The sequence below is a fragment of the Pimephales promelas genome, chromosome 7 (assembly GCF_988280905.1).
Source record: "Pimephales promelas chromosome 7, fPimPro1.hap1.1, whole genome shotgun sequence".
Taxonomy (NCBI): Eukaryota; Metazoa; Chordata; class Actinopteri; order Cypriniformes; family Leuciscidae; genus Pimephales; species Pimephales promelas.
The window spans coordinates 37022642-37050091 of NC_142775.1; the positions used below are offsets into that span (position 1 = coordinate 37022642).

The 27450-nt window shown below is 37.1% G+C and overlaps 3 protein-coding genes and 1 long non-coding RNA gene across 9 annotated transcripts in view; 2 read left to right on the forward strand and 2 right to left on the reverse strand.

The window, feature by feature from the left end:
- col28a2a (collagen, type XXVIII, alpha 2a) overlaps nucleotides 1–140 on the reverse strand; it is a 38787-nt gene extending 38647 nt beyond the window's left edge. The window contains exon 1 of the mRNA XM_039683147.2: nucleotides 49–140. The gene's annotated coding sequence lies outside the window, so the exon portion shown is untranslated. The remainder of the gene's footprint in view (nucleotides 1–48) is intronic.
- A 651-nt stretch (nucleotides 141–791) lies between these two features.
- LOC148978400 (uncharacterized) lies at nucleotides 792–12230 on the forward strand. The gene is made up of 4 exons (XR_016169348.1): nucleotides 792–1182; nucleotides 6355–6423; nucleotides 7318–8183; nucleotides 12092–12230. It is a non-coding gene; the product is annotated as an uncharacterized LOC148978400 (long non-coding RNA).
- On the reverse strand, nucleotides 7228–16326 carry ccdc89 (coiled-coil domain containing 89). The gene is made up of 7 exons (XM_039683685.2): nucleotides 14333–16326; nucleotides 11946–12418; nucleotides 10510–10640; nucleotides 9862–9998; nucleotides 9706–9782; nucleotides 7662–7761; nucleotides 7228–7580 (listed from the first exon to the last, which is right to left on the reverse strand). The coding sequence occupies exons 1-7, from the start codon at nucleotides 14390–14392 to the stop codon at nucleotides 7494–7496; spliced, it is 1065 nt and encodes a 354-aa protein (XP_039539619.2). The 5' UTR covers nucleotides 14393–16326; the 3' UTR covers nucleotides 7228–7493.
- Nucleotides 16327–16478: 152 nt separating this feature from the next.
- The window catches only part of lrp2a (low density lipoprotein receptor-related protein 2a), a 113398-nt gene continuing 102426 nt past the window's right edge, over nucleotides 16479–27450 (forward strand). For 5 of the 6 annotated variants that reach the window (XM_089133419.1, XM_089133421.1, XM_039683438.2 and 2 more), the window contains exon 1: nucleotides 16485–16842. In XM_089133419.1, the coding sequence (XP_088989545.1) occupies nucleotides 16656–16842 (187 nt within the window). In that variant the 5' untranslated portion in view covers nucleotides 16485–16655. Of the gene's footprint in view, nucleotides 16843–27450 lie in introns of all 6 variants that reach the window. The other variant, XM_089133422.1, reaches the window with a different exon arrangement.

Sequence of the window (27450 nt, forward strand, 5' to 3'; positions counted from 1 at the left end):
GTTAACCATAATTTGTAGTCATTTAATGAATGTATGGCAGTGACTCACCTTTGCAGCAAAGCCTCGCCACAAGCAAGCAGTCCAGGTGTGCAGCTCAGCGTTCCTGAGTTGACGCGTGTGTGAGTGTGAGTGTGTGTATGTGTGTGAGTGAGTGAAGAAGACCCTGAAGTGAAGAGCAGAAGTAGGCTTCCTCGGGCTGCGTCTGGGACTGTCACTCCCACTTTGAAGGGGAGGAGAGCCCATCAAACTCTTTAGTAGAATTGCATCTAGACGGCACTTTTGTGAGCTTTAAAGTGGACTACAATGAGTAGATGATGCATCTCATGCTATTCAATTATTATTATTATTATTATTTTTCAAAAGTCCACATATATTAAGATCCAAGAATTCTATCCTTATTTACTTATCCAAACCCATATGCTGTTTTTTCTTTTTCCAAGGAACATAAAAGGAGAATTGCAGATCTGCAAACAAAAAGCTGTAACACCTGGAACAAGTACAAATCATATGGATTATTCTTTATGATTTTATGGTGCTTTTTTTTGACCCGACATTGACATTGCATAATAGTTCACTTCAAAATGAAAATGCTGTCATCATTTACTCACCATCATATTGTTTCAAACTTTCATTGTTCTGTTGAACACAAAGGAAGATATTTTGAAGAATGTCGGTAACCAGACAGTTGACGGACACCGTTTGCTTCCATAGTAGGAAAAAAATTAAAATACTATGGAAGTTACCATTCTTCAAAATATCTTCTTTTGTGTTAATCAAATCAAAGAAACTCATACAGGTTTGAAACAAGTTGAGGGTGAGTAAATGATGACTGGATTTTCATTTTTGGGCGAACTATCCCTTTAATGGTCTGAAAACTATTCTTGACTTTGGACTCCAGTATGGGGGTTTATGCTACGTGACAGACTTAAGATATATGAGTCGAGGCAAACAAAGGGGAATATGGGTGGAGTTAGATTTACAAGTTTTTAGTCTTTCTTCAGGCATTCCCCGGGATGCTTCGGTGGCTGTCATGGTGATCAGAGGGCCTGACCTCAGATAGTCTTTTCTTCAGGAGCTTTGTTTATGGCTAACACCAGGACGGTCATCAGGGTGTTGCGCTCGGCTAATATACGACGACAACGTGAAGCGAGATTGTCCCCAATGTTCTGAAAGAAATATCAGGTATATTTTCTGCAGTTTAAAAAATTTGGGTCAATAAGACTCTTATGCTTGCCATGGCTGCGTTTATTTATTTTATTTATTTATTTATTTATTCTAGGATAGCCTCTTAAGATGCAACATCTCATTTTCAAGAGGTTCCCATACACACAAATACAAAAGACAAATCATAAGAAAAAAACATTACATAACATACACTGTAAAAACCAATAAGTTCAGTTTACTTAATTTTATTATGCAAACTCATTGCCTAAATTTCATTAAGTAAGCATAACTTATTTGCATCAAGTTATTTCTTACTTAATCCATTTAAGTTTTGTCAACTTAATTCTGTCTGTGATTTGAGGAAGTGTATTGTGCATTGCAGCAAATATATATAATATTTATTTGTGTAAACAGTACAGATTACTAAGAAATTTTAAGTAAGTTTAACAAATTATTGGACATTAAGTAAAGTTAACAAAAAAATCTTAGATTTTACAGTGGATAAACAAAATTCATACACACCTCTCTCACCCACTCACACCAATCCCTCACATTAACTTATGTTTTATTCCAAGTTAAATAATACATTTTATAATAATAATATCACCAGTAAATTAATACATTGAAATTAAATTAAATGAAATAAGCAAAGTAATAAGAATATAAAAATAAAAAAGTGTATTTGATGAAAGTATTTTGAAATATTATTTATTCTATATTAAATTTTTCCTCCTGACTTCAGTGTCACATGATCCTTCAGAAATCATACAGGTGTGCTGCTTAATATTTTTGTGGAAACCGTCATACATTTTTATTTCAGGGTTATTTAGACGAATGGAAAGAACAGCATTCATTTAAAATACACTTTTGATCAATTTAATGTGCCCTCGATGGATGAAAGTGTTCATTTCTAGCTTGCAGTTTATTTTACATGTGCACTTTTAATATACTTACCCCCAAAAGTACTGGTAATGTAAGGTAACTGGGTTATAACATAACCATGAACCTCCCAAACCTAACCGTAACCCCAGTACTGTAAAATTAAGTGCAACTACGTTCTTTCTAAAGAAAAACATCACACTGACCCCAAACAATAAGTATGTTCTAATAAAGCCTACCAAAGCAATAATTTGAGTGAGAGAAAAAGAGGATGGTCCTCACAGTATACCCTGGGGCATTTTATCACTTTTGGTGGACTTCTCAACCTCAAGTCCCAGTTCATTTCTGACCCGGGTGTGAACGTATGTGACCTGTGACCCAAGTGCAAGTATGGTACAAGTGTTAGCATGTCCGGAGCAGACTTCGGAAGATGCCGAGGCTGTTTCGGTTTCTAACTCCGCAGGCTATGAGCACTCACGGCACGACTGACACTCTGGAATGCTTTGTCTCAGAAACCACACATTTTACCCTCTCAATGAGGATTATGATACAAAAATGTAAATGTATGAAAGTCAAATCACACTCTCAGCTGCAAAGAGATTCAATTAAGAGACGTTTCTTTCTTCTCAAAAATTATTTTTTTGATTGAAATATGAGTTAAATCATGACATTAATTCATTTTAGCCAATAGAAATAACATATTAGTTGATAAAAACATGCTAAATTAAATAAGATATTCATCACCGTTTACACAAACTGAAGCAACATTATAATGAATATAGCCTACACAATTTTAAGATTAAGATTTTCAGAGATCTTAAAGGAGAAGTTCACTTTAAAAAAAACTTTTGCTGATAATTTACTCACCCCCATGTCATCCAAGATGTCCATGTCTTTCTTTCTTCAGTCGAAAAGAAATTAAGGTTTTTGATGAAAACATTCACAATGGACTTCATCGATTTTTCTCCATATAATGGACTTCAATGGGGTCCAAATGAGAGTTTAAGTGCAGCTTTAAACGACACCAGACGATGAATAAGGGTCTTATCTAGCGAAACGATCGGCCATTTCAAAAATAAAGTTTAAGTTTTATAAGCACAAATGCTCGCCTTGCTCTGTTCTGTCATGAGCGTTCGTGACTCTCCTGTTCGAACTCTTTATCAAAATGAACAAATCTTTTTTTCGAGTCATGACTCGAAGGGTCCCTAGATAAGATCCTTATTCATCGTCTGGCGTCGTTTAAAGCCCTTTGAAGCTGCACTGAAACTCTCATTTGGACCTTGAACCGTTTGGTTCCCATTGAAGTCCATTATATGGAGAAAACACCTGGAATGTTTTCATCAAAAACCTTAATTTCTTTTCGACTGAAGAAAGAAAGACATGGACATCTTGGATGACATGGGGGTGAGAAAATTATCAGCAAAACCTTTAAAGGATTAGTTCATCTAAAAATGAAAATTGTTGTCAGCTTTCGATTTATATCTCTTTTCTGTCAAGGAATATTACCCAAGGTGAAATTCAGATTTGCAACAACTGCAACAATAAAATTGTTTTCTATAGAAAGTTTCTCAAAATGATTCCACTGTACATGAGAAAACATTTGAAGAGGTTTCTCAATTCCATATGATACTCTACAACTATAAGTACCAAGACAATCCTAATGGTGGGTCTCAGCCACAAATTATGCATTTCTCTCTGAAGAATCACAAACTCATGTAAAGGCATGCATAAGCGCTCAGCAACTGCGTCGCTCTTTCCATTGTTAGAAATTCCAGCTGTAGACGGGATGAACGGACTCGGTTGTTAAAGGCAGCGTTCGGTCAGGTGGGAGTTGGTAAAAGTGCTGCTGCTGGGGGCGTGGCTTCAGGTGTGGGTGGAGCCAGAACACATTTGTGGTGGGAGTTTTCCGGAGATGCAAGTTCAGGCAGTCATTTCAGCCCGTTCTCATCCCAAGGCGTCATATACTGTACTGATGCGTATACATCCAACGCACACGGCACCCTTTAGCGTCAATATGAGACGCGCCAGAAGGCGCCTCCTAGTGGTCTAACCCTACCATAATCGAAGCATGTTATATTGACGCTGAAGTATGCCATGTGCGTTGGATGTATATGCATGGTCAAAAGCATCAGTATATGACGCCCTAGGATCAGAATGCATTGAGGAGGTGGTGGTCCGGCGTCATGTTTCAGTGTGCAATTCAAGCTCTATTATAGGTCTGTCACATGATTATGCTCACCTTAAGTATGACTTTGTTGTTTTATTCTTTTTTACCCCTGTCCTGGAATGATTGTTTGTACTTTCCTTGTTTTACCCAATTTGTGTATTTTTGCTGCATCCTTAGTCAGAATTACTATAATTATGAGTTTCCGACTAGTAAAAACCAGATCATAATTACAAGTTGGAAATTTGGAAATAGTGGCTTCAACAGTTAAAGGTAAAGGTTAAAGGTGTGGCAACAAGGACGGATTGAGATGAGAGTTGTAAAACTTCAAAATGAGGTTTCATTTATTAACTACATTAGTTAACATGAACTAACAATGATAAATAGCTAAAGCACTTATTAATCTTTGTTAATGTTAATTTCAGCATTTACTAATATGCTACAATATTGAAATCAAAAGTACTTTCTGTAAAATTATTTAATGGACCTATATAACATGAACTAACAAAAACAGTTGTATTTTTTTAACTAACGTTAACAAAGATCAATAAAACTGTAACAAATGTATTGCTCATTAAATGTTGCAAAAAAGTAAGCGTTTTTTAAAGATTTACACATTTCAATAAAAATTCCATCGAATTGAATTGAATAATCCTTATTTGAATTAAATAATTGAACAATCCTTAATCAATTATTCAATTAAAACATGTAAGGATTATTCAATTCAAATTGATGGATTTTTACTATTAATTCTAATGCGTAAATCTTAAAAAAGGCTTAACATTTTTAGTGTATAATGCAGTAACTAATGATAACTAATGTCGAAGTTAATTAAAAACAGCTTGAACGAGTGGAAATATAAAGAGTTTGCACAATATAAAGAGAAATGAGAAATATTATAGCAGCTTTTATGTTTACTAGTTGTGAGATAGTGTGACTTTTTTTCACATTTGTAAAATAATTTCCCACTATTCAAACATTAACCAAAACCAAATGACAAACGACAAAATAAAGGGCCTTGCTACACCATAATCAGACCTTTTATCAGTTTTGGGAAAACTTTGGCATCGGACCATGCTTAAGTCATTGTTAAAATGTGATTTTTGTAGTAAAATCTGATCTGGACATCCCAGCTTAAATTTGCTGTTCTCACAGCCTGACCAAGCCTGGAAAGTGCTCAAAACCTCTCTAAAATCAGCCACCAGACCGACAAACACCCACACACCAGCTTAGGATGCTTTAAGATGTGTGTTTTTCCTCTTTCAGCAGGGATGTTCTTGGAGATGTAGCTTACAAAAGAGGATCACAAACAGTTGTGCTTTCATATCGTTTTTATACATACTTGAAATGCTTTACATATCATCTAAAATAAATGATCTTAACAGTCAAGTCCTCTCTACATCAGTATTTTTGGAAAGAATTACAACTAGTAAAAAAACAAGAGGTCACAGAAACAGGGTCATTCACACCATTCCAGTGATTCCCAAATAAGGCAATTCCAATATTCACAGCACTTCTGAGGAAAAAGATTGTCATGGCATTGGGGTTATGAACCGCTGACTAGGTCAGATGCAAAGGGCGGGTACATTGGTCAGTTATGGCACGGACACTTGCCTCAACTTGATGTGATGTATGAAATGGTGATACGGCAACATGCAGTTACGAGAACACAAAGGAATCCAGCATTTTGACCGCAACCTCACAGTCATTAAAACTCACTGGGATGATATAAGGACATACCACTTGCATACCTAACCTTAGAGGTTAAAGATCTGAGCTAGTCTCTGGGTTCACACCCCATGGAACGACCATCGTTTTGAGAAAAATGAGTAAATATACTCAACTTAGGACAAAAATAGATTAGGATATCGCTAGTGCAATGCAAGATGCAATTAAAATGTTAACTTAACATGCTATCAGGGATGAACATCTCTAAATCATCCAGATGTTCTAAAACATATATACAGATGCAGACCAGATGACCATAAACATCTGGTCTAATACCTGCTCACATATTAGTTCAGGAATGACCACACTAAAAATGACAAAGAGCACGTCAAAATGACAAACTTCAGCAAAATACTGTAATTTTGTGCTGACAAACTTTGCAAATGCTAAAGATACTGTATGTTGTTTTTGTTGGACAGATGTACAGTTTCATGGAGGGATACAGGGTGAACCAAAGCATGACTTCAAGTGCTGGAAGAAACTGGAAGGTGAACATTACATTTCTAAGTGCAATATGGCTTGAGAGCTTTTACTACACAGTTGAGTGGTTTTATCTAATCAGGAATGAGGCTACATATAGAAAAGTTCAATTTATTGCATATACTGTACAGATGAGCATCAGATGAGCTGGCATGATGATTAAAATGGCATGATGATTTAATTTTTCTGGTTTTTCCAAATGTTTGAAATTACGCAGATGTATTTCTTTCTTCAAGTAGACGATGAAATCCAAAAATATTTTGGGAAACTTTATTTCGATGGTCGAATTTCTAGAAGGAACACTATAATTATTAATATCTGCTAACACTTTATTTAAATGCTCCACAACAGACCTTATACTGACTGTAAGTAACTTTGCAACCACAAGTCAACTTCTCTACTAACCCAAACCGTGAACCTAACAGTCTACTAATGCTCAAATGAGAGTTAGTTGACATGTAATTGCAAAGTTAGTTATAATTAGTTGAACGTCTAAAGTGAACCATCTAAATGAAGTGTAACCATTTTCAACAACATCAGGGAGAGTAGTAAATAATGAAAATGTTCTTTTTTGGGGCGAACTTTTCCTTTAATTTTGAACATTCTAACTCGATGTAATCTTCTTGGTCGGAGAGAGCTAAAAAAAAATAGGGGTTAAAATTCCATTTAAAACATTCCAAATTTGTTTAAAATTCCTGGAATTCAAAGCTTACAACGATCAGTAACTTCTCAAATAATCATGTTCAGGCGATTCTTTAATAATCACGACAGCCCTGCCATCAGGAACCTATGCGATTAAATCACATTTGAAGTTTAAAAATGCTATTTTTTATTTCATAGAACCACAGTTAGCCAAAACAAGCTATTTGCAAACTATTAACAAATCCACTTTTTCCTCACAGAAGGACATTACACTACTCTCTACTAATGGAAGACGTTCTCTTAAGAAAAATCTCACTTCATCCTCGTCTTCTGGTTCATTATATACAACCAATCCAAGTGCGATGATCCAGCTCAGCTGTCAGTGAATGAGTTTTGCTTTATAATGACTGAATGCACTGGAAATGGGATGGATGGCTCAGATGACCATGTGGCGAAGTTTGCAGTTTAAATCCTTCTCCTTTTCAAGCATTTCACTGCTGTGCTTTTTAAATGCCTCAAATGCCTAAAAGTGTGAAATGTAAAAACATTGAGATGCCATTGAGACCAAAATGTCCAATGTCCATAGAGGACTTTTTTAACAGACCTTTTTCAACTCATTGCAGGTGTCCTCTGCCCTCTCTAAGGCATCCTGGAGTTCCTTCACCCTTAACTCGCTCTTCACGGCTGCTGCTTCCTTTTCAAACCTGATTCAAAAAACATGGCAAAGACAAACTGAGCCAATAATTCATCGTTTTATTTTCAATTTCCAGTCGGCTCATAGCCTAGCTAACGTAAAACCACGGTTAGATTACAATTTTTTTTTGTCTGTTACGATAGTCACTGTGTCAGATTACGCGATTTTGACTACTAAAATCTTGTCGTGTCGTGGACTACACGTTACTTCTTGACCAGTCATCGCACGCCGTCTTTAACGGCAGGCGTGATGTCATCGAGAAGGCGAAACTAGTAGCGAGTGACCTCCGGAAATGAACGTAAACAAACAATGGATGAAGCGGTGACTGTTGTATTGGCTGTCCTGTGTTCAGAAAAAACCCGAATATGGACACATTCCTGGATTGCTCGAAGAGGACAGTATGGGCTGTCAATCCTCCAAAGAGAACTTGAGGTAATATATTGTTTTCTTATATATTTTTACTTTTAGTTTTAACGTTAGCACCATCGTCTCTCTTTCGTTTCGCCATTTTTAAAAGTTGTGTACGGAAAAGCTTCTGTGCTCCTATTGCTCAACCTCATACATGTGACGGAACCGTCGTGGACGACCGTTAAAAAAATGAAACATGCTAGTCTTTTTGTCGTGATGTCGTGAAGCATCGCAGACGCGACGTAGGTTGTCGCCCACTATGACACACTATTCGAGATGATGCGATCGAATCTTGCGGCCCTGACGCCCATTGTCGTTTTACGAATCCCCACGACACCCTACGTCAATCGGATCGTGCCAAAATCGGGCTAAAATCGTGTAATCTGAACCAGGCATAAGACGTGGTCTGGGAACCACATTTGAGGCGTGGTTACGAATACCCAGAGTCGTTTATTGGGTGCTACGAATGTCTATCAAATGCGCCTGTAGTAGCTCATAGCCAATCGGTTCAATTATACCAGATGACGTATGTAGAGCGAAAGAAGTTAGACGAGGAAGAAGACGATGGGTCAGAGATTTGTGTGTACACGATGGCGTATGTATCTAAGACTGCATCGAAAGGTAACTTCGTGTCTGCTGCCATGTTTGATCCATAGGTATAAACAAACTGCTTCGGTGTGTCGCATACGTAGATGTCGTCATCGTCTTGCGGCTCCCTCCCCGTTCTGTGATTGCTCCCCTCGCTGAGGTGAAAATTTGGTCCATTGTATCTAGCGTGAATACAATCGCGCTGCGCAAAAGCAGTATGGGGAAACCCAGGCTAGTCGGCTCATGTTATTCTGAAAATATTTGTGCATTCGAATGCTCAGGTAAGATGATGTAAAATTATAACAGCCTTCTGTCTGTACCGTCTTGACTTCTTTGCTCGCTTTTCTCACTTTTATTATCGTGCACTCACTCATTCAAGCTGAACAGCCAATCCGAAATTCTACTCTCCCTGACGGCCCGACACCGATTCAACATGCTGAATCAGCCCCAAAAAAAAACAGACACCGTCCGACTAGGGCAGGTCAAAAGTTACCTGAATATTACCGAATATTACCGGCGTTTTTTCCCGCCGTTGGCTAGTGATGTACACAAACAAATAACAGAAGCAGAATTAAAATGAGACATGTGTTGCTTTATTGTTGTGAATATACATTACATTGTAGTGTATGTAGAGTAATCCCTTAGGCTTGGGCGATAAAGCCTGGCTGTATAATAATTCTCGTTATGTTTGGGCACTGCAGACGGCGTCTGTGCGGGTGTAACGTTACTATTGCGCAATACCAGCAAGAACACACGTCTCAAACTGTCAGCAGCGTTCTGTGTGCTCGTCACCTCGTGAGTTCGAACAACTAGCAAGAGCTTTCTTCCCAAGAACACAAGTCCGTTCTTTGCATTCTTGGTTTTGAGAAACGGCCTTAGTGTGTCCTGGCCCTAAAACTCCATTGATCAAGACTAAATATCTTATATATGGATTAAAAATGTGTTTTGAGATTCATACCTGTTCTCTGCATCTAGTCTGCTTTTCTCAGCTTCATGCCTTTTTCTCTCTAGCTCCTGAATTTCAGCTTGCTTGTCCTGTAACATATTGCAGTGAAATCATTACGTCTCAATCTGAAAATATACATTGAAGTAACTGTTTGGTGTCAAATCTTACCTGAATAACTTTTCCCCGCTGTAAAGAGAGATCAATTAACTCATCCTTTTCCTTCACGAGTTTCTCCAGTCTCTCCTGAGTGTCTGTCTCTCTCAATGATTCTTTTTCCTTTGTTTGTCTTAGTTTGAGATCCAACTCTGGCAGAAAGAAATTTGTGAGGTGTCAAACAGTGTGCCAGTCAGAACTAGTTAAGAGACAATTGTTCAAGCTCAGGGTTTGATTTTGTTTCAGGACATTTTACATTTAACATCATGTGGCGACCCAACACTGTTTCAAAACTGACCATCCTACGAAAGTGAACAAATGTCTTTAAAATCAAACACTGAAATAAATTAATTGTTTTATTAGATCAATTTAAACCAAACACTGTAGAGTTTGATTGGATGCACAATCCAATTTTTCTCATGTTTTCTCTTTAATAATAAGTTGATCTGCCTAATTGTTTTCTCAAACTAACTATGCATGATTTCGTTAGTTGCATTTTAAATGTAATTTGTCTCTTGGTCTGTTTTTGGGGTTTTTGGGCTGTGATCCACCAATTGAGAACCACCATTTTTAATGCCATTTGACTTGTTTTGATCTGCAAAATCTACAATTGTTATTCTCATTGCTAGAATAGTTCGTTTTGGTGAAATCCTGAATGCGTACCTGCACACATCTCTACAGCATTCTTCAGCTGCTTCTGTGTGTCGCTTAGCTCGTTCTTCAAAGACGCCTCTTTGATCTGATGGAGGTTGATCAGTTCTTTCAGTTTAATCTGGAAACCTGTCGTTTTCTCCCTGTTGGGATAGAAAAGATTACTGACTAATGTACTTGTTTTACTTATTTCACTGAATGATAGAAAGTAAATAATGATAGTCCACTTTTTCAGCGGCCATAGTTCTGGATGTATATTTCCCATTAATTTATGCATATGCATTAAAAAAAATCAATAAATTGTACTAAGAAGCATGAGTTTAAGAAAACTGTAAAACAAAACTTAAGTGGATCTCTCTTTAGGATTATGAATATCGGTGTTACTGAAGTTTTTATGAATATCTATGTTAGTGTAGATTAACCAGGATTTTAGCAATATTCTTTTTTAAAGAGGTCCTATTGTGCTTTTTTCACATTTTCCACTTTCTTTAGTGTGTATTGTTGCTGTTTGAGCATGAAAAAATGAAACGTTTCAAAGTCCCTCCATTGGGAGTTATTCTCTATATCAGTGTCACTGTTTCTGAACTCCCTGAAATGCCATTGTAGTCTTAAAGGACAACTCCGGTCAATTTTAACATAGAGCTCATTTTTTTTGTACATTTGGAGTGTCAGTACAGACAAAAACGACAAAAATCGGTGTTGCCTACACCGTGTTCTCCCCTTTTAAAAACTCGACAATCAACTACTGTGGACTTCGACCGAAAAAAGGAAGTAAATACAGGTATGCGAGCTTGCTGAATTAACATTATTTTTATTAATGTCTTTCACATCTACTGCAGTCAGATTGACCGTGGTCACTCTTAATAACACCACTCACACACTCGTAATGACAAATCAAGGATGTTAAGAGGCTAAAAGCAGGTTTAGAACTTGCCCCATTGAAGTCAACAGGTTGCGAATTTTAAAAAGAGGATAACACGGTGTAGGCAACACTGATTTTTGTCGTTAATGTCTGTACTGACAGCACACCAAATGTTCAACAAAAAAAAAAAAAAATGAGCTCAATGTTAAAATTGACCGAAGTTCTCCTTTAAGCTTTCTTCCAGGAATGAACGTGTCACAATATTCCTCATTTAAATAATTCCTGCCCAATGCATTAAAAAAAGGGGCGGGACTTGGTTGAGTTGAGTTAGTAGTGTGTTTCAGAAACATGCTGGAAGCGGCTGACCAATCACAACACACTGGTCCAGCTGACCAATCAGAGCACACTTCATAGAGACAGAAACTAAACCTAGTGTTACTGACAGACTGGGAAGACAGGAGCTGACTTTGTGAAAGCACAATATGGCCTCTTTATAGTGAAGTTATCATTAAAATCTATTTATGGAGAAAATGACCAATGAGGTTTTTACTTTCAAAACAGATTGGAACTGTGAACAATTTCTTACTGATACTCCGTCTCTAGTATCTTATGTTGCTCTGCCAAGTCCTTGAGCTCTTGGGTCAGTTTGAGGATTGTCTCCTCTTTTTCTTGCACTTGCTCACTGAAAAGTGTTTCATTTTCCTGTCTGACTCTCTCATTCTCTTTCTTCAGCTTGGCATTCTGACTTTTGTACTCGTTCTTGAAGTTGATGAGCTCTCTGTGGTTGGAGGCCAGGTGCATGAATCTCTGCTCCAGCAGTGCAGATTTCTTCCTCTCGTTCTCCAGCTCCAGCTGCACATTGGCTCTCAGGTCCTCCAGCTCTGTGTTGATCTTCTCCAGAGCCTGACAGCGCAGGAGCATCTCGTCCGCTCTCTGTTTCAGGATGCAGATGAGAGTGGACTGCTCGTCAATTCTTGAACGCAGCACTTCTGCCTCGGTCCTCTCTTCCTGGGAGAGGCTTCGGAGTTTTTCCAGAGCTTGGTGCACATCGTCCATATCCTAGTAGGAAAGATTAAATGGTTAGTTCACCCATATTGACCATTTTGCAAGATGTAAACAACACTGGTCCAGAAACACTTCCTGTTTCAGTTTGTAACCGTTTTCTTTATTTCACATGTAAAGAAAACATCTTAAAGATATTTGTTTAATTTTTTGATTCAGTTTTATATTTTCTGTTCGTTGTATTTTATCTCAGCTTTTATGTAGTGTTAAAAAACTGAAACAGGAAGTGCTTCTGGACCAGTGTTGTTTACATCTTGCAAAAATGGTCTATACGACTTTCTTCTTTCAGCCGAAAAAGGGGGGGGGGGGGTGTAATAAAGGCTTTCTGAAGCGAAGAGATGTTTTTTTTAATTTTTTATTTATTAATTAATTAATTAAATAATTAATTATTAATTAACACCCAACTGTTCACAACTCTTTGTTTATTAGTGTTGCTATTGACACAGTTGTGTGCTAATTTAATAACTGGGTATTATTCTGTGGTTTGTCTTTGTTTAGGTTTAATTTCTGAATGTTGTTTTGTTTTAAAATGTTTTTTATTTTTATTTAGCCTTTTTTATTTATTTTTTTATTTACCCTTTTTATTTATTTTATTTAGTTATTGTTCAGCAGTGGACCTATTATTTTATAACATATTTATATTTTTGAAGTCTTCCCTTATTTATATTATTATTATTATTAAAATTCCCTCCTTTCTTGAGACCTACTAGAGAAGGGAGAAACGGACCTTTTCTAAATTTTGAATCAATTGAACCTAAATGATTCTCTGTTTTGAAGCTCATACGACACACGCTGGTGACGCCTGCTGGTGTAAATGCATCTAACATTTATAAACCAATTGTTTTATTGAAAGTGTAATCAATTAAAAAAACAAACAAATAATCTAATAACATTAAATATGAATTCGGTATAATGTTATTTTATTAAATGGTTGTTCTTGTTTTTTTATGGAGGGCTTTAGGCCAATAACAGACTATTAAATAAAATTCTTCCTTTTTTTGTCGACAGAAATGTCTTAAAATTTCTAAACAGTTTTAGGGTAAGTCACGAAGCCTCGTTTACTGAAATCACGTGGCGCAGGCAGTTTGATACGACCTCCGAATCACTGGTTCGTTCAACACTAAAGATTCACAAAGCTTCAACAAGCACCAGTGATCAGTTTATCACCTGGTTTTATTGAACACAATAAAACCACACTGGAATACACAAGGCAAGCAAGAGTCAAATAGCTAGGCTAATGATGGCAGATTTCAAATGAGGTTGTTGTCACGTGTTTTAAATATATAAATATTATGTTACAGTGTAATATTATGTATTAGCCAAAACAATAGTGTGGCATTTTTGTAAGTTACACAATACATTTGTGCTTGCATTATGCATTAGGCAATTTCTTTTTGTGGCGCATTTTAAGGCAATTAACTTAATCATAAAAGGTCAATGTTATATGAACAGTTTTTTTTCCCCTCGAGTAAATCTTCCAAGTCTTCAAAGTGTGTCACCGAAACTGAATCGAGGGGGGAAAACATGGTAAAAATGTGACAGCTCCGAAATGTTTTCCCTACTGGCAACTACTGGTTTTAAAAGCTCACAAACAACTGCAAGTTGAGTATGATGTCTCGGATATTATGAAACAAAACCTAAAATTCAAATACTTTTCATAATTAATAATAATAAATTTTTTTTTAAATGACGTAGAATATACATTACAAAATACGACATCGTTGCGCAATGAAATGCACCACCAGTTGCTTTGTTATTGCTTTAGTTTAGAGAATTGTTTCAAATTACGATTTTATCACAAATAGAAAATCGAAACAGTCGCTAATCGATCATAAACACAGGGTCAATGCGTGTCAGTTGCTGAACGGGTGTAAACAGTTTTGTATGAACGTCACGCGCTCACAAACGTACCTGTTTAGTGTCAGTGATCATCGTTTTAAGGTCTATTTGGATTTTCCGAGGAGATGTCATGTTGAATCTTTCAAGCTTGTGTGTTGCAGAAGAAGAAGAAGAAAAAAATCAGGTTTCTTCACAAAGGCGTCTCAACCGCAATGAGCCGCAACAATCCAACGGTTGGTGGCAATACAAAGTTTCGCCGGTTGCCCCTAGCAACAGTCGAATTCTGTCGCGATTATTTCGCGTGTATTTCCTCTTTTGAATTTGAGAATGTAATTCATTATTTCAAAATTCGATTTATATGCATGACGCAATGTTAATCCAGAAATGTTATTAATTTAGTGTTTCTTCCCCTCAGGTTGAGGAAAATAAATAAATGCAGATGTAATGCTCGAGTATTAGGACTAGATGTCGCCATGACTCTTATTTACAGTGTGAATTCTAGTTCGATCGGTGCGGTTAGAATTGTTGGTAACACTTTAATTTAGTGTCTTTGTTAGGTATGTTACATGTTCTTGCCATAGTAATAACAGTAATACTTGCATAATTACACGTAACTAACCCACAACCAAAACCATAATCCTTCCCTAACCCCATAGTAAGTATATGTTGTTAATTAATATTTCTCAGCACATAGGCTATAATTACAATGACAAGTGTAACAAGATTTTTTTTTTTGTTTTACACGTTTGCTTTAGAGGGGTAAATAACAGATAATTATTTTTGATTAGCTTTAAGTTATGCCCTTAAAAGCTTAAACTGGTTAGCTGGATCTAGTTGGTCTCCCTGGCTGTTTTCTTGGATGGTTTATAGTGGTTTGGAGAACCATTCAGGTCAGACTGAGAGGCCAGCTAAGATTTTCAAAACATCTTAGGCTGGTTTACTATTTTTTTCTCTCTCTCTCTCAGCGTGTGCTCATTAATTTTAAAGTGAGAATCACATTAAAAGTTTTGCACATAAAAGACTTACTTTCATACACCAAATCTGCAACTACTTTAGTTCTGGCGCAAAATAATCAATTATTAGCCAAGCATGAGATCTTTGACTTGACTGAGTGACTCCCTATTAAAACCTGCTGACCTTAAGTTACGCATTTAAACAGTTTTCGGCATTATTTTAGTCTTGGCTACAGAGCTGAAATTACCTACTCAGCCTATTGAAAACTTGAACTTGTGCTTAGTCTTGGGGGGGTTATGCATTATTATAATGAATAATAATTTAGCCTGTTGCAGTAATACATATCTGAAGCACGAATTAAAGCAAAGCTATAAAAAAAAAAGCTAAATTAAGTTGTTTTTTTTTTAAAGAAGTGGTAGACCATGTTTTCCTCTTCTTCTTTTTTTCTCTCTTTTTTTAATTTTATATCCGTTGCAAATGTTGGTTGATGCCTGATATCCCTTCTGGAGAATCCAGGTTAAGATGGCTGTCTTTTGTAACATAGTTTTCTGGTTTAAGCAAGTCATTAACTGTTGCAAGCTGGTCATTAGGTGGCTGATCACCAGCTTAATTACTCACCCTCATGTCGTTCCAAACCAATAACTTAAAACATTCATCTTCAGAACACAAATTAAGGTATTTTTAATGAGATTTATTATGTCCCTTCATTGACAGCTAGGCCTACAGATGTACACCACTTTCAAGCACCAGAAAGACATCGTTAAAGTAATCCTTGTGACTAGTGGTTTAACTTCAATTTTATGACGATTTTTATGAGTGCTTTGTTTGGGGGGAAATAATAATAATAACTTACCACTTTATTTACAAATAATTAATCTCCAGCACGCGTTCATGCAACACGCATGCGTCGCTCTGAACACGTGCGCATGCGTGTTGTGTTAATGCGCGAGTTTATTATATTTATTTAACTAATTGTTACACACGTTACATTTTTACTATAGTAACAACTATAAATTAGCCACAATTACATGCAACTAACACTAAACCAAACTCGAATCCTACCATAACCCATAGTAGCCTCTCAGTAGCTACTTAAATGTAACGTTAGGCTATAATTAGGCCTACACTGTAACAAATTTTACCGCCTGACATAAAACAGTAAAAATGAAAAGAAAAGAAAGGAAAACAATATTTTAAACACTTTGAAATGTTGTATAGCAACTGACACATTTTGAAAGAAGTTTAAAAAAATCAGTTTTGAAACGATTTTTTTAAAACACGCATTTTTGAAGCTTTAATCTGTCAATGAACCCAAATATTTCTCATACTGTGACTGTTTCGCAATTCACATGTTATGTAGTCTCGTCAATGAGCTCAACAGGTTGCTGGGAGCCAGTGAAGGATTTGATCCTGTGGGTCGAGCTGAGGGGGAGCGAGCGTCATGTGCACGCCCTTTTTCATCAGCCAGGGACAAGTGAGTAAGAGCCACTTCACTGCATCTCAGTCCCAAGAGCTCCATCTGTCCGGCTTCATGAGGGGCTGGACACACCAGCCGGGACCGTGCGTCACGATGCACCTACAACTACTCCTCATTATAACTTTATGTGCTCTTCATTGCGATTGCCAAGGTACGTTGCTACTTTTATTAACTTCTCTGGTATCATATTTGTTTTATATGATTTAGTGCGTATCATTTCTAACAATAGACATAACGGGCAAGTTACTCCGCATAAATCACATGTGTTCTGGTTTAATTGTCCCACAAGAGGGGAAATGTGCAATTAGATTTTCACCGCATGTTAGAAAATAGACGGGCGCTTATTTATTCCTAGGAATAACGGTGTTATCTAACGGCATTGTTATTCATGCATAGTAGAATGAACGGCTTTTCGCTCAAAGCAAAGTCAGAATCGTGAAAACAAACTCTATACGTGACAGAACAAGTGTATTTTCTTTTTTGGAAAAAAAAAGAAGAAGTTCCAAATGGAATTGTCGCACAAAGCCTCCCTCAGACAGATTTGAGGTTCTCTTAGAACTTTTGCATGAGCTTTGGCGTTGCTAGGTAACAGAGACGAGCATGTGACTTGAAGACAATCTCTAGCAGACCCCAAGCTGCTGGTACAAAGCAAATTCACACACATTTCAGCACTCGGGCCTGTTTCTGAAAGACTTAAACAGTCTGCTGTGGAGGGGACGTGGAGTTTGAGCCTGTATTGCAGTTGCTTAATCAGTTGACAGCCCAACAGGTTCCTCTGGTGCAAAAGTGTGGTTGCAGGGCTAGAGCTTCACGAATTGTAATCTGCTTTCTTTTTGCCCAACCCTTAGTATGTAAGCTTCTTATGTGAATCAAGCAACTAATTACTCTGCAGCTGCCGCTCAAGATAACCATTGCTTGCTTCGACACTCTGTTGTGAAAATTAGCTTAGGATGACTTCACAGAGCCTACATACATCACTGTAGATTTTCTACAGATATTCATTTAGGGAGATGTTTGCCATCAAAAAAGTAGCACTGCATTAAAACCGGACGATTGAATTAAATTTATTGTGACCTCGGGGTGTCAAAATCGCATTTTCTCACACAGTCTTGGGAATTCATACTGCTATGTATGGCTTAAATTTGTGTCCGTAGCCTTGATTGATCTCCTCAGAAATGCGAGCCAGGAATGAGTTCCTGTAATCCAGCTTTATTCAGCATGTGTTTCGGAGGAAATGACCAAAAGGGTCTCGATGGAGGGGGACAGGTTACTTTCTCTAATCCGCTGAGCTTCACTTCCCGTTGGTTCCTCGGGCTCTCAGTTTCAGACCCAGGAGTCAAAGGTCGTAATACACGGATAGTTGCTTATTACCTTGTTTAACATGATGGATTTGTACTTCTTTTAAAAAAGCCTTGAGTTGGCACAATTTAAACACTTTTACACCTCATTTCATGGTGTTTATTAACCAACTTGTGAAACCGTTCTGTATAAATTATTATTCAGAGCCGCGTGTAAATTGCCTGCAAATGTGATGATGCTGGCGATTCATAACTTGTTTGTTCAAAAGCTACTGTTATTAGTCACGTATTAGCCATCTTTGGATTGCAATGATTAATGGGACATGTTCACTCATTGTCACATTCATCAGTGTCATCTCTTAGTCTTTTTGTATTATGTGCAGCCAAAGATCAGCAAACAATGATATCTCAATCAATAGGCCGAATCAGATGTGGGTCCACACATGATCAGTAACAGGATTTCAAGAGAGGAAATCAGTTTGATGCTGGACAGAGAGGACCTTATCTGAACTTGACCGTCAGCAAGAAAAGTGCATCACTTTTCTATTGGACTTCTTTTATAAACCGCAACAGTAGTTTCCAGAAGTAAAAACCCCATTCACAGCTTCCAAAGAGAAATATAATAGTGTCCTTAAACTACTTATATATTCTATATATTTAATTATTTTGCAATAAACCACATATTGTATATCGTTGCAGAATGCAAACTATACACTCTTTAACCCAACTTTGGGCCAAATATGGACAAACTGAAACGCTGGGTTAAAAATGTAATTAAAAAATATACCCAATTTTGTATATTTAATTTAATTTTTTATATAATTTTTAATACCCAGGTTTGTCCACGTTTGACCCAAGGTTGGGTTAAAACAACCCAGCAATTTTTAGAGTATATTATCACCTTTCAATTTATTTTAAAGTAATCTTGCAAATATTGCAAGTCTTGACTTAGTGAGTGTTGTTGCAAAATGTAACTATATAATCGCAAAGCTGTATATATATATATATATATATATATATATATATATATATATATATATATATATATATATAAGTATATCCAAATTTATCTGCATGCACTCATGTAAACTGGTAGATATAGCAAACCCTGGCTGCGTGATTGTTTATATCGTTGCAGAATGTCAACTATATTATCACACTGGTCTGTTTATACAGTTGGATATATAAGTATGGTACATTTATCTGCACTAATTAGCCAGTAATACTATATTGTTGTTGAGCTCATCTGCTAAATGTTACTAAGGCGTGTAGACATTTTCTGAAAACAGCTTTAAAACAAAAAGTGCTGTGCAAATAAATTTTGAAAAAATCTATTGTGTTTTTATACCATAGTTTATAACTTTATTTGCAATTCTGCATGAGATAAGTAGATTTTCAAATATGTTTTGCTTTACATTAAATGTACTTTTTGTAATTCATCTCAGAGATGGTTGGTTTCCCTTACAAAAATTGTGGTTTTGCTACACTAACCATAGTTCAACCATGGTATTTTTTGTAAAACGGTGGTTATACAAATGGTACTCATTCTGCCAAAAAACTGTGGTTGTTACACTTTTACTATAATAAAACCATGGTTCTTTTTCGTAATGGTTGGTTCAAGGGTTAGTACTTTTTATTGAAGAATGTTTTGAAATCCTTGAAGCAAAACTTATAGATCGAAGGCTGCTTAAAAAGTGGGCTGCAACTGTTGCAACTCTGAAAGCATAAGTCACATGAGCTGGTTCTTTTTGTTTAAACCCAGCAAGCAGTTTTGCGTTCAAAAGACGTCTAATAGCCATCCGAACACAGTGATAACGTCTAGGCTAAAACAAGGCAGTCAGTGAAAATGTAATAGACGTCTAAACCATAAACACACAGGCTACGCATATAGACCATGACAAAGAAATAAAACCAAACACCTTGTAGTCACTGTTGACTTTGCTTACATGATGGAATATCATACATCTTGCAAGCTATTTTGGCAAAGACACCAAATTCAAGGTTATTTTGGCTAGAAGTGTCCCACTCATAGCCGGATTATATCGGGTCTATTGACTGCTCAATAACTCAAAACATACAAAAATGTGCAGCTATGGTTGTTAAACTGTGTCTATTAAATAGCACGGCTTTGAAATTGTCTTTGTTGATTGTTGATGGTGATTATTTCTGTGTGTAGCTTATTATAGGAATGTGTGAACAAGCTAAACAAACAGTAATGACGTCTGCATTTTAGTGAGAAAATACCGCAATCCCATTTTTCCTGTTATCCACGTGCTCCTTAAACCTCACACATGCTTCTGGGCCTTTCCGGTGTAAGTCCTTGAGCAACAGGGCTACTGTATTAGAAACAGGAACAGAAGTTAACACAGTTGGCACTAATGAAGACTTCTAATCCTCTCAGAGTGAACAGCACCCTCAGTGGCTGCATTCGTCACTGTGCCATAAGAAAGATGAGATGCCTGTGTGTTGGTGTTGGCGTTTGACTGCATGAGACTGAGCGCATTGCAAATCTTTGTATCATAAAAGAGATACCTAGGCCAGAAGTTCACCCAGAAGTGATGAGCCATCATTTACCCATCCTTATGTCATTCCAAACTTGTATGGCTTTCTTTCTTCTGTGAACAGTGCAAAAAAGGATATTTTTTTTAAAAATGTGGAAGTGTTTTTAGCTCATGTAATGAAATTCAAACTGGGTGTGTAAATGCATTGGTGGTGCTCATTAAATGCATAAGAAGTGAAAATCAGATAAAAAAAAAAACAACAACATTTCCAAGGCACTCACGTGGTCGGGCATAAAAAGCCCAAACTGAGCTGAATAATTAAAACATTAAAGTGTTGATCAATGTGTTATTCGTTAACATTAGTTGACGCATTAAGAATTACGAGCTAAAGTGGTATTTTAGTATCATCGAGATATTGTTCATATTTTGAATTCGATTTGATTTTAATTTTAATTTTAGTTAACGTTTTAGTAATTTTGTTGCGTGTCTTTTTTTTGTATACTGGTATTGTTTTTAGTTTATTTAGTATTTAGTCAACTAAATGATAAAAGTTGCCTGGTCAATTATCTAAAATATTAATCTAATTTATTTCACTTCCTGTTTTATTTTATATCAAGTATGCTTTCATGCTTTTAGTTTTACTATAACATTAATAACCCTGCTAAACGCACAATACTTTTACGGCATTTATTAATCTTGGTTAATGTTAATTTCAGCATTTCCTAATGCATTAGGGGTGTAACAATATATCATGCCACAATACATCGCAATACAAAAATGCAACAATACGTATCGTGAATAGTCTCCCCAAAATAAAAAATGCTGTGTGAGAAAAAGTTTGGGTTTTCTATAATAATGCAATGTGGGAATATTTGTGGGTCCCGATAAAGCCAAACGTTTGATGTTACCAGTAAAAAGTGGCCGACATTATTTTAAATATATCTAGTCAGTGAAAGCGTGCAAGCATATTCATCTACAATAACTCAGAAATTTTAGCTTCAGAATCATGAATATTGTTATTCTGGTGGGTTACAAGAACCATGTCCAAGCCTATTCATTTAAACCCACAATAATATCAAAGTTAGCAATTTAATCAACAGTGCGTTTTTTTGTTAACCTTGGAGTATCACAATAATATCGTATCGTGAGTTCAGTATCGTGATATGTATCGAATTGTGACATGAGTGTATCGTTACACCCCTAATAAACATCTATTAACAAACAATGAAGAGTATATTTATAGATTCAAATTAGATGAATAAATTCTGTAATAACATATGCTATATTTCTTTAACACTATAGCATGTTTGCCTGTAGATTTTGGAAATAACACATTTGTTGGAATTGCCAATCGGGCATAGTTTTCTGCCAGTGCTGATTATTTCAAAATATGCAATTAATTTGGATGATATTTCAGTTTCACACACAGCTAATTCATCGTAAAGTTTCTAACGGGAGTCGGCGGACTGGTTTAATAGGCTTTCCGGCTCAATGTTTGCCTCCTTTCCACTTGCGGCCAACGCCAAGCGGCCTTCGCGTACCAGTAGGTCCTTTCTCTACGACTGCGAGCCAAAGTCAGTTGTAAAGCAATTGACTGCGTCCAGCGTCGTCCATTTCCATATGAAACGGGCTGCGGCACTCTGCTCCACGGTATGGCCGGCCAGCCTTGGCACTGGGCTTCGCCAGCCATTCCTGCGCAGGCATTCACTCCGGCGGCCGCCCCCCAAAACAAGGCGGCATTGATGAAAGAAGCGGCACCTCTCCCATGGCCCCCGCGGGACTGGCCTGTTTTGGGGGGCTAGTGGCTGGCAAGTGCCTTTAGTTTTTTTTAAGGAAAGAGGGATGGCAGAATGGAGGGTGATGGGCTCCAGGGGCCTCTTTTCGGCTTTCTTTCTCGCAGGAAGCTCTACTGTATTCCCCCATTCTGCTATCCGTCTCCATCGGCCCTTTTGGCGTGCTGACACTTTCAGTTATGGGGCTGCAGCCCCGCCAGCCGGGCCATTGTGCCATTGTGGTCTCACAGTGGGGTCTAAGCCTTTGGGAGGCTTCATTCTAATGAAAATTCCTCCACCGCTCTCTCTTTGTGGCCTGACGTTGGCACGTCCTTGTTTTTCTCCTCAGATAGTTTTGGGGATTCTTGCCTGCTGAGGGTTTAAGTTGGCTAATTAGAAAAGACATGCCCAGAGAGGAGACGGGGATGGAGGGGGGCAAAAAAGGAAACAGAAAACGGAACAAAACAGGCTAAGCAAAGACATTAATGAAGGAAGGAAAAACAAGCTCAGACCCATCAACAGGAGGACGGCATTTGCATAATACAAGCCGCTCTCCTCACAATGGCCGGCCGGGGACAATCGCATAACTGTTGTCATTCGTGCAATCTTAGTTAAGACGTCCAAATAAAACCCTTTTAAAGACACCCCAGGAAATTACGGGGCTAAATGCTTGGTTTTGTTGAGTGCAGGAATAGGATAGGCCTGCCGCTGTTCACTTTACCTGTCGGTTTTCCCAGTTGCTGATACTGTCAGGAAACGCAGGCTTTATTTACGATGCTGTCGGCGGATAGGTTTCGGCTCTTGGCAAAGATTGTTAAAAGCTGTTTGGCTAATGTATAGCTGATTCATAATGTTAAAAATGAGAGAAAACAATTAATATCAGTGTTATTTTAGTATCATTAACATACGATTGTAGGTTTTTAGTATTTTGGATTAGATTTTCTTTTTATATTTTGTTTTCTTTTTATTTTTAGTTGAGTTGATGTTTTATTTATTAATTTTTTTAATGTCTATTTAAAAAAATGAATTTATAATTATATAAATAATTATTATAATTTTTTTTTTAAATTTTTCTTTTAGTTTAATTCACCCAAAAATGAAAAATCAATGAATTGACTGACACTTCAAAAAGTTAATAGAGAGATTGCAAAACGCTTTCATATGAATTGAACGGTTTAGTCCAAATTTTCTGAAATGACATGATCGCTTTATATGATGAATAGATTTAATTTAGTATTTTAACCACATATTTGCATTGATCTGCAAACATAAACAGACGCTGAAACCTCATTGGTTCTTGCTGAAGCTCAAACATGATGCGTAACACGAGAATGAACCTCACTGGTTCTTGTTGAAGCTCAAACGTGATGCGTAACACAAGAATGAACCTCATTGGTTCTTGCTGAAGCTCAAACATGATGCGTAACACGAGAATGAACATCACTGGTTCTTGTTGAAGCTCAAACGTGATGCGTAACACAGGAATGAACCTCATTGGTTCTTGTTGAAGCTCAAACATGATGCGTAACACGAGAATGAACCTCATTGGTTCTTGTTGAAGGACATGAGGGTGAGTAATTAATGACGGAATTAAAACATTTTGGGTGTACTATCCCTTTAACTAAGAGAAATTAAGAACTGAAATCATATTTTATATTATTTCAGCTAACCTTTATTTGAAGTAATGATTATTTTGAATGGTTTTTAGTTTTAGTTAACCATGATAACCTTTGAAAATGTATTTTGTGCTTGTGTGTTATTTTGAACCTTGACGTGATGCATCTTTTCGCCTCGTGTCCTGGCAGCGTGTGCGGAAACGTAAAGTAAATTCTATTACTTGCGAGCGGGTGTCAGTAAGAGCGTCTTACCTCCCAGATCCTCTATATGCCAATTGTCTACCTGTGCGTTACAGACGCTGCTGAAACCTCCGGGATCATGTCCTACCAACAAAGGGTTCCTTTGAGCGAGTAGAGCAGCAATTTTATCATTAGTAAACTGAGCAGGAAAAAGGCTCGTTTCCCAATTGGCTGCCGAAGGAGTTAAAAAGGAAGCCCATTTGGCTGGCATGCTTTAAAAGCGTTTGCTGTGGTGTTTGGTCTAGACCTCTCGCTATGAGGCCCTCGCTGAGCTTTTAGCGCTGCGGCTCAAGCGCAGAACCCCGTGGCCTTCTGGCAGAGGACGAAATCCATTATTAAAGAGTACATCACAGGGAACGAGGCTGATAAACGTCTAACTCGTACATAATAAATGCTCTGCTAATACAACGTTTGTTTTGCAATGGCACAGAACCAACAGGCTGTCTACAACTGTGATATTATGTTTTTGGTCTAAATTAATTTTTAAGAGGTATTTGAGAGCAATATTTTACCTGCATACAGAAGCACCGGAGTTTGTTACACAGCACATTAAAGGGATAGTTCACTTTGAAATAAATTTTTATGTTTTAGCTTACCTCGAGGGCATCCAAGATGTAGGTGTCTTTGTTTCCGCAGTAGTTTCAATTTTGATATTTTTAGGTCAAACCGTTCTTGTCTGTCAGTCATATAATGGAGGTCTATGGTCACCACCTCAAAGAGCATGCACAGAGAAGTCCAAATTAAACATGATTTAATGACTCGTAAATGTAAGTACACATTGATGGCCCAAGACACGAAACGAGCAGTTTGTGTGAGAAAACGAACAGTACTCGTTTTATATATCGTTTTACCAGTTGTAACCAGCCATGTCCAAGTGATCTGAGGGCGTGGGCGCTTCGGTCTGCGCAAGCGCCGGAAGTGATCTAAATATGATTGTGAAATAAATTCAACGTTGTCTTTTGATATTTCGAAATCGCACATTTACGAGTCATTAAATCATGTTTAATTTGGACTTCTCTGTGCATGCTCTTTGAGGTGGTGACCATAGACCTCCATTATATGACTGACAGACAAGAACGGTTTGACCTAAAAATATCAAAATTGAAACTACTGCAGAAACAAAGACACCATCATCTTGGATGCCCTTGAAGTAAGCTAAAACATACCAAAAGTTAATTTCAAAGTGAACTATCCCTTTAATAATGCCTTGTCTGAACTTTATGAAGTACTGTGTGGAGTTCCTCAGGGATCAATTTTAGGACCAATACTTTTCAATCTGGGAGAACTATTGCAAATGCCTCTTATGCTCAAACATGAAAATGTATTCAATGGAAACCAATGTGCATTTTTTGTTTTTTTGTTTGTTTTTTGTAGAAAAGACAAGGAGAATTTTGAATATTTGTCTTTTTCAGAGCCTGACAGTCATTGTTACTGTAAACTGGTTTTGTATGGCGTAACTATTCCTTTAAACACCTCCAACCTGCCACGTCTCACAACAAGAGGGAGTTGTTCCTCCATTCATTTAGAGATTACTTAGTTGCACTGTAAGACACATTTTTTGTCAGTCGGATGTCTAAACATATTACTTCAGATTTTTAGCAAGGTTACTGGTCGGCTAAATGTCAACCATGACTTCATGATGTAGTTTAGCCCAGTTCTCAGTTTCCTATTGGCAGGCGGAGTTTGTGCTCGAGTTGAGTCACATGAGTTTCCTAAAAGGCATCAGGTCAGATACGATTCTTGTTCAACTGATCCAAACAGCCAGGCTTCATGAAAAATGAAAATGAAAAAAAAACTTTTTTGTTCATGATAATTTATCGAGGTTGGAGTAATTTTCACTGTTCAAAATGCTTTCTTTACTCATTAGGCTATCATTGTTGAGGACTGTGAGTCAGTGCAGTGTGATGGTATAACAGGATCAGCGTTAGGCTCTAGTTGAGATCCAGGCAGCAAATAGATTTCACAGTCAGAATATATACTGAAATGCATGATATAAACTCACAATTATAGCCTTTTCTCTCAGAAATTGTGAGAAAGTCAGAATTCTGTGATGAAAATTATTCACAATTATTCCTTGCTGGATACAAGCTTCCATACCTTGGATATTAATAATCAAAACGCAAAAAAAAAAAAAAAAATTATTACGGTAATTGCTTTTAAAATCATTTCATTGAGAAGTATACCCGTGATGAGGTGTGTTCTCTTACCTGTGAGAAATATAATAAATAAGTATAATATAATTAATTAAAGTGTGAGTAAAACATTACACACACTTTAATTTAAAATATATACACAAAACGTGCTGCCACAATACCAGGGTGTCTACAAATGTCTACAAATGTTTTGCTAAGCAACTGGTAGAATGTTCTGGGTGGTTGCTAGGGCGTTGGTATGCAATTGGTTAAATGTTTTGTGTGGTTGCCAGGTTTTTGCTATACAACTGGTAGTGTGTTTTTGGTGGTTGCTATGGCCTTATAATACAATACTGTTATGGGTGGGTTGTTGAAATGTTGCTATGCAATTATTAGAATGTTCTAGGTGGTTGCTAGGGTGTTGCTATGCAGTTGGTATGTTTTTGGTGGTTGCTTGGGCGCTGCCATGTAGTTGATAGAATGTTATAGGCGGCTGTTTTGGTGTTGTTCTGTAAGTTGTAGGATGTTCTGGATAGTTGGTAGAGTGATGCTTTACAGTTGGTAAATTATTGGTTTATTAATTAATGGTTACCAGGGTTTTGCTTTGCAGAATGTTCTGGGTTGTTGTTAAGGTGTTGCTATGTGGTTTCGTGTCCCAAGTCAAAAGAGCCCTCAAATCTAGTATCTGCACTCTTAGAAGAAATGGTTCTATTTAGAACCAGAAATGGTTCCATCCCCCGCTTCATATATGGAACTCCAAAATGGTTCTATATAGAACCATTTTTTTTTGGTAAAAGGTTCTATTGGCCAAGTATGGAACCCCAGGGTTCTATATAGAACCCAGAGGAACCCTTTTTTAAGAGTGTATAGAACCTTTTAGGGGTTCCAAATACGTAGCGCTAATAAAACCTTTTAAGGTTCTATATAGAACGTTTTCTTCTAAGAGTGTGTGATATTTTGGTATCTAGATTTCAGTCTGAATTTAGGTCAGTCAGGTGAAAATTGTAAGTTTGGTCACTTAGATGTGATAGTTTAACAACACAATCCTTTGGAAATGTATAACTATTTTATATTTCAGTGAATATTGTTTTTTGCAGAATCTATAGATATGTTTAGGGTAGGACCTTCATGCTTACTTTTTCTAAAAATCTAATTTTTACATTTTCCTATGATTCACATCATACCAGTTCTTATGAAATC

Coding starts and splice junctions, on each gene's coding strand:
- ccdc89 (XM_039683685.2), bottom strand. CDS start 14,392: ATGACATCTCCTCGGAAAATCCAAATAGACCTTAAAACGATGATCACT. Junction 9,783..9,861: donor AGCGGGGAAAAGTTATTCAG/GTAAGATTTGAC, acceptor AATATGTTACAG/GACAAGCAAGCTGAAATTCA. Junction 7,762..9,705: donor AGACTAGATGCAGAGAACAG/GTATGAATCTCA, acceptor TTTTTGAATCAG/GTTTGAAAAGGAAGCAGCAG.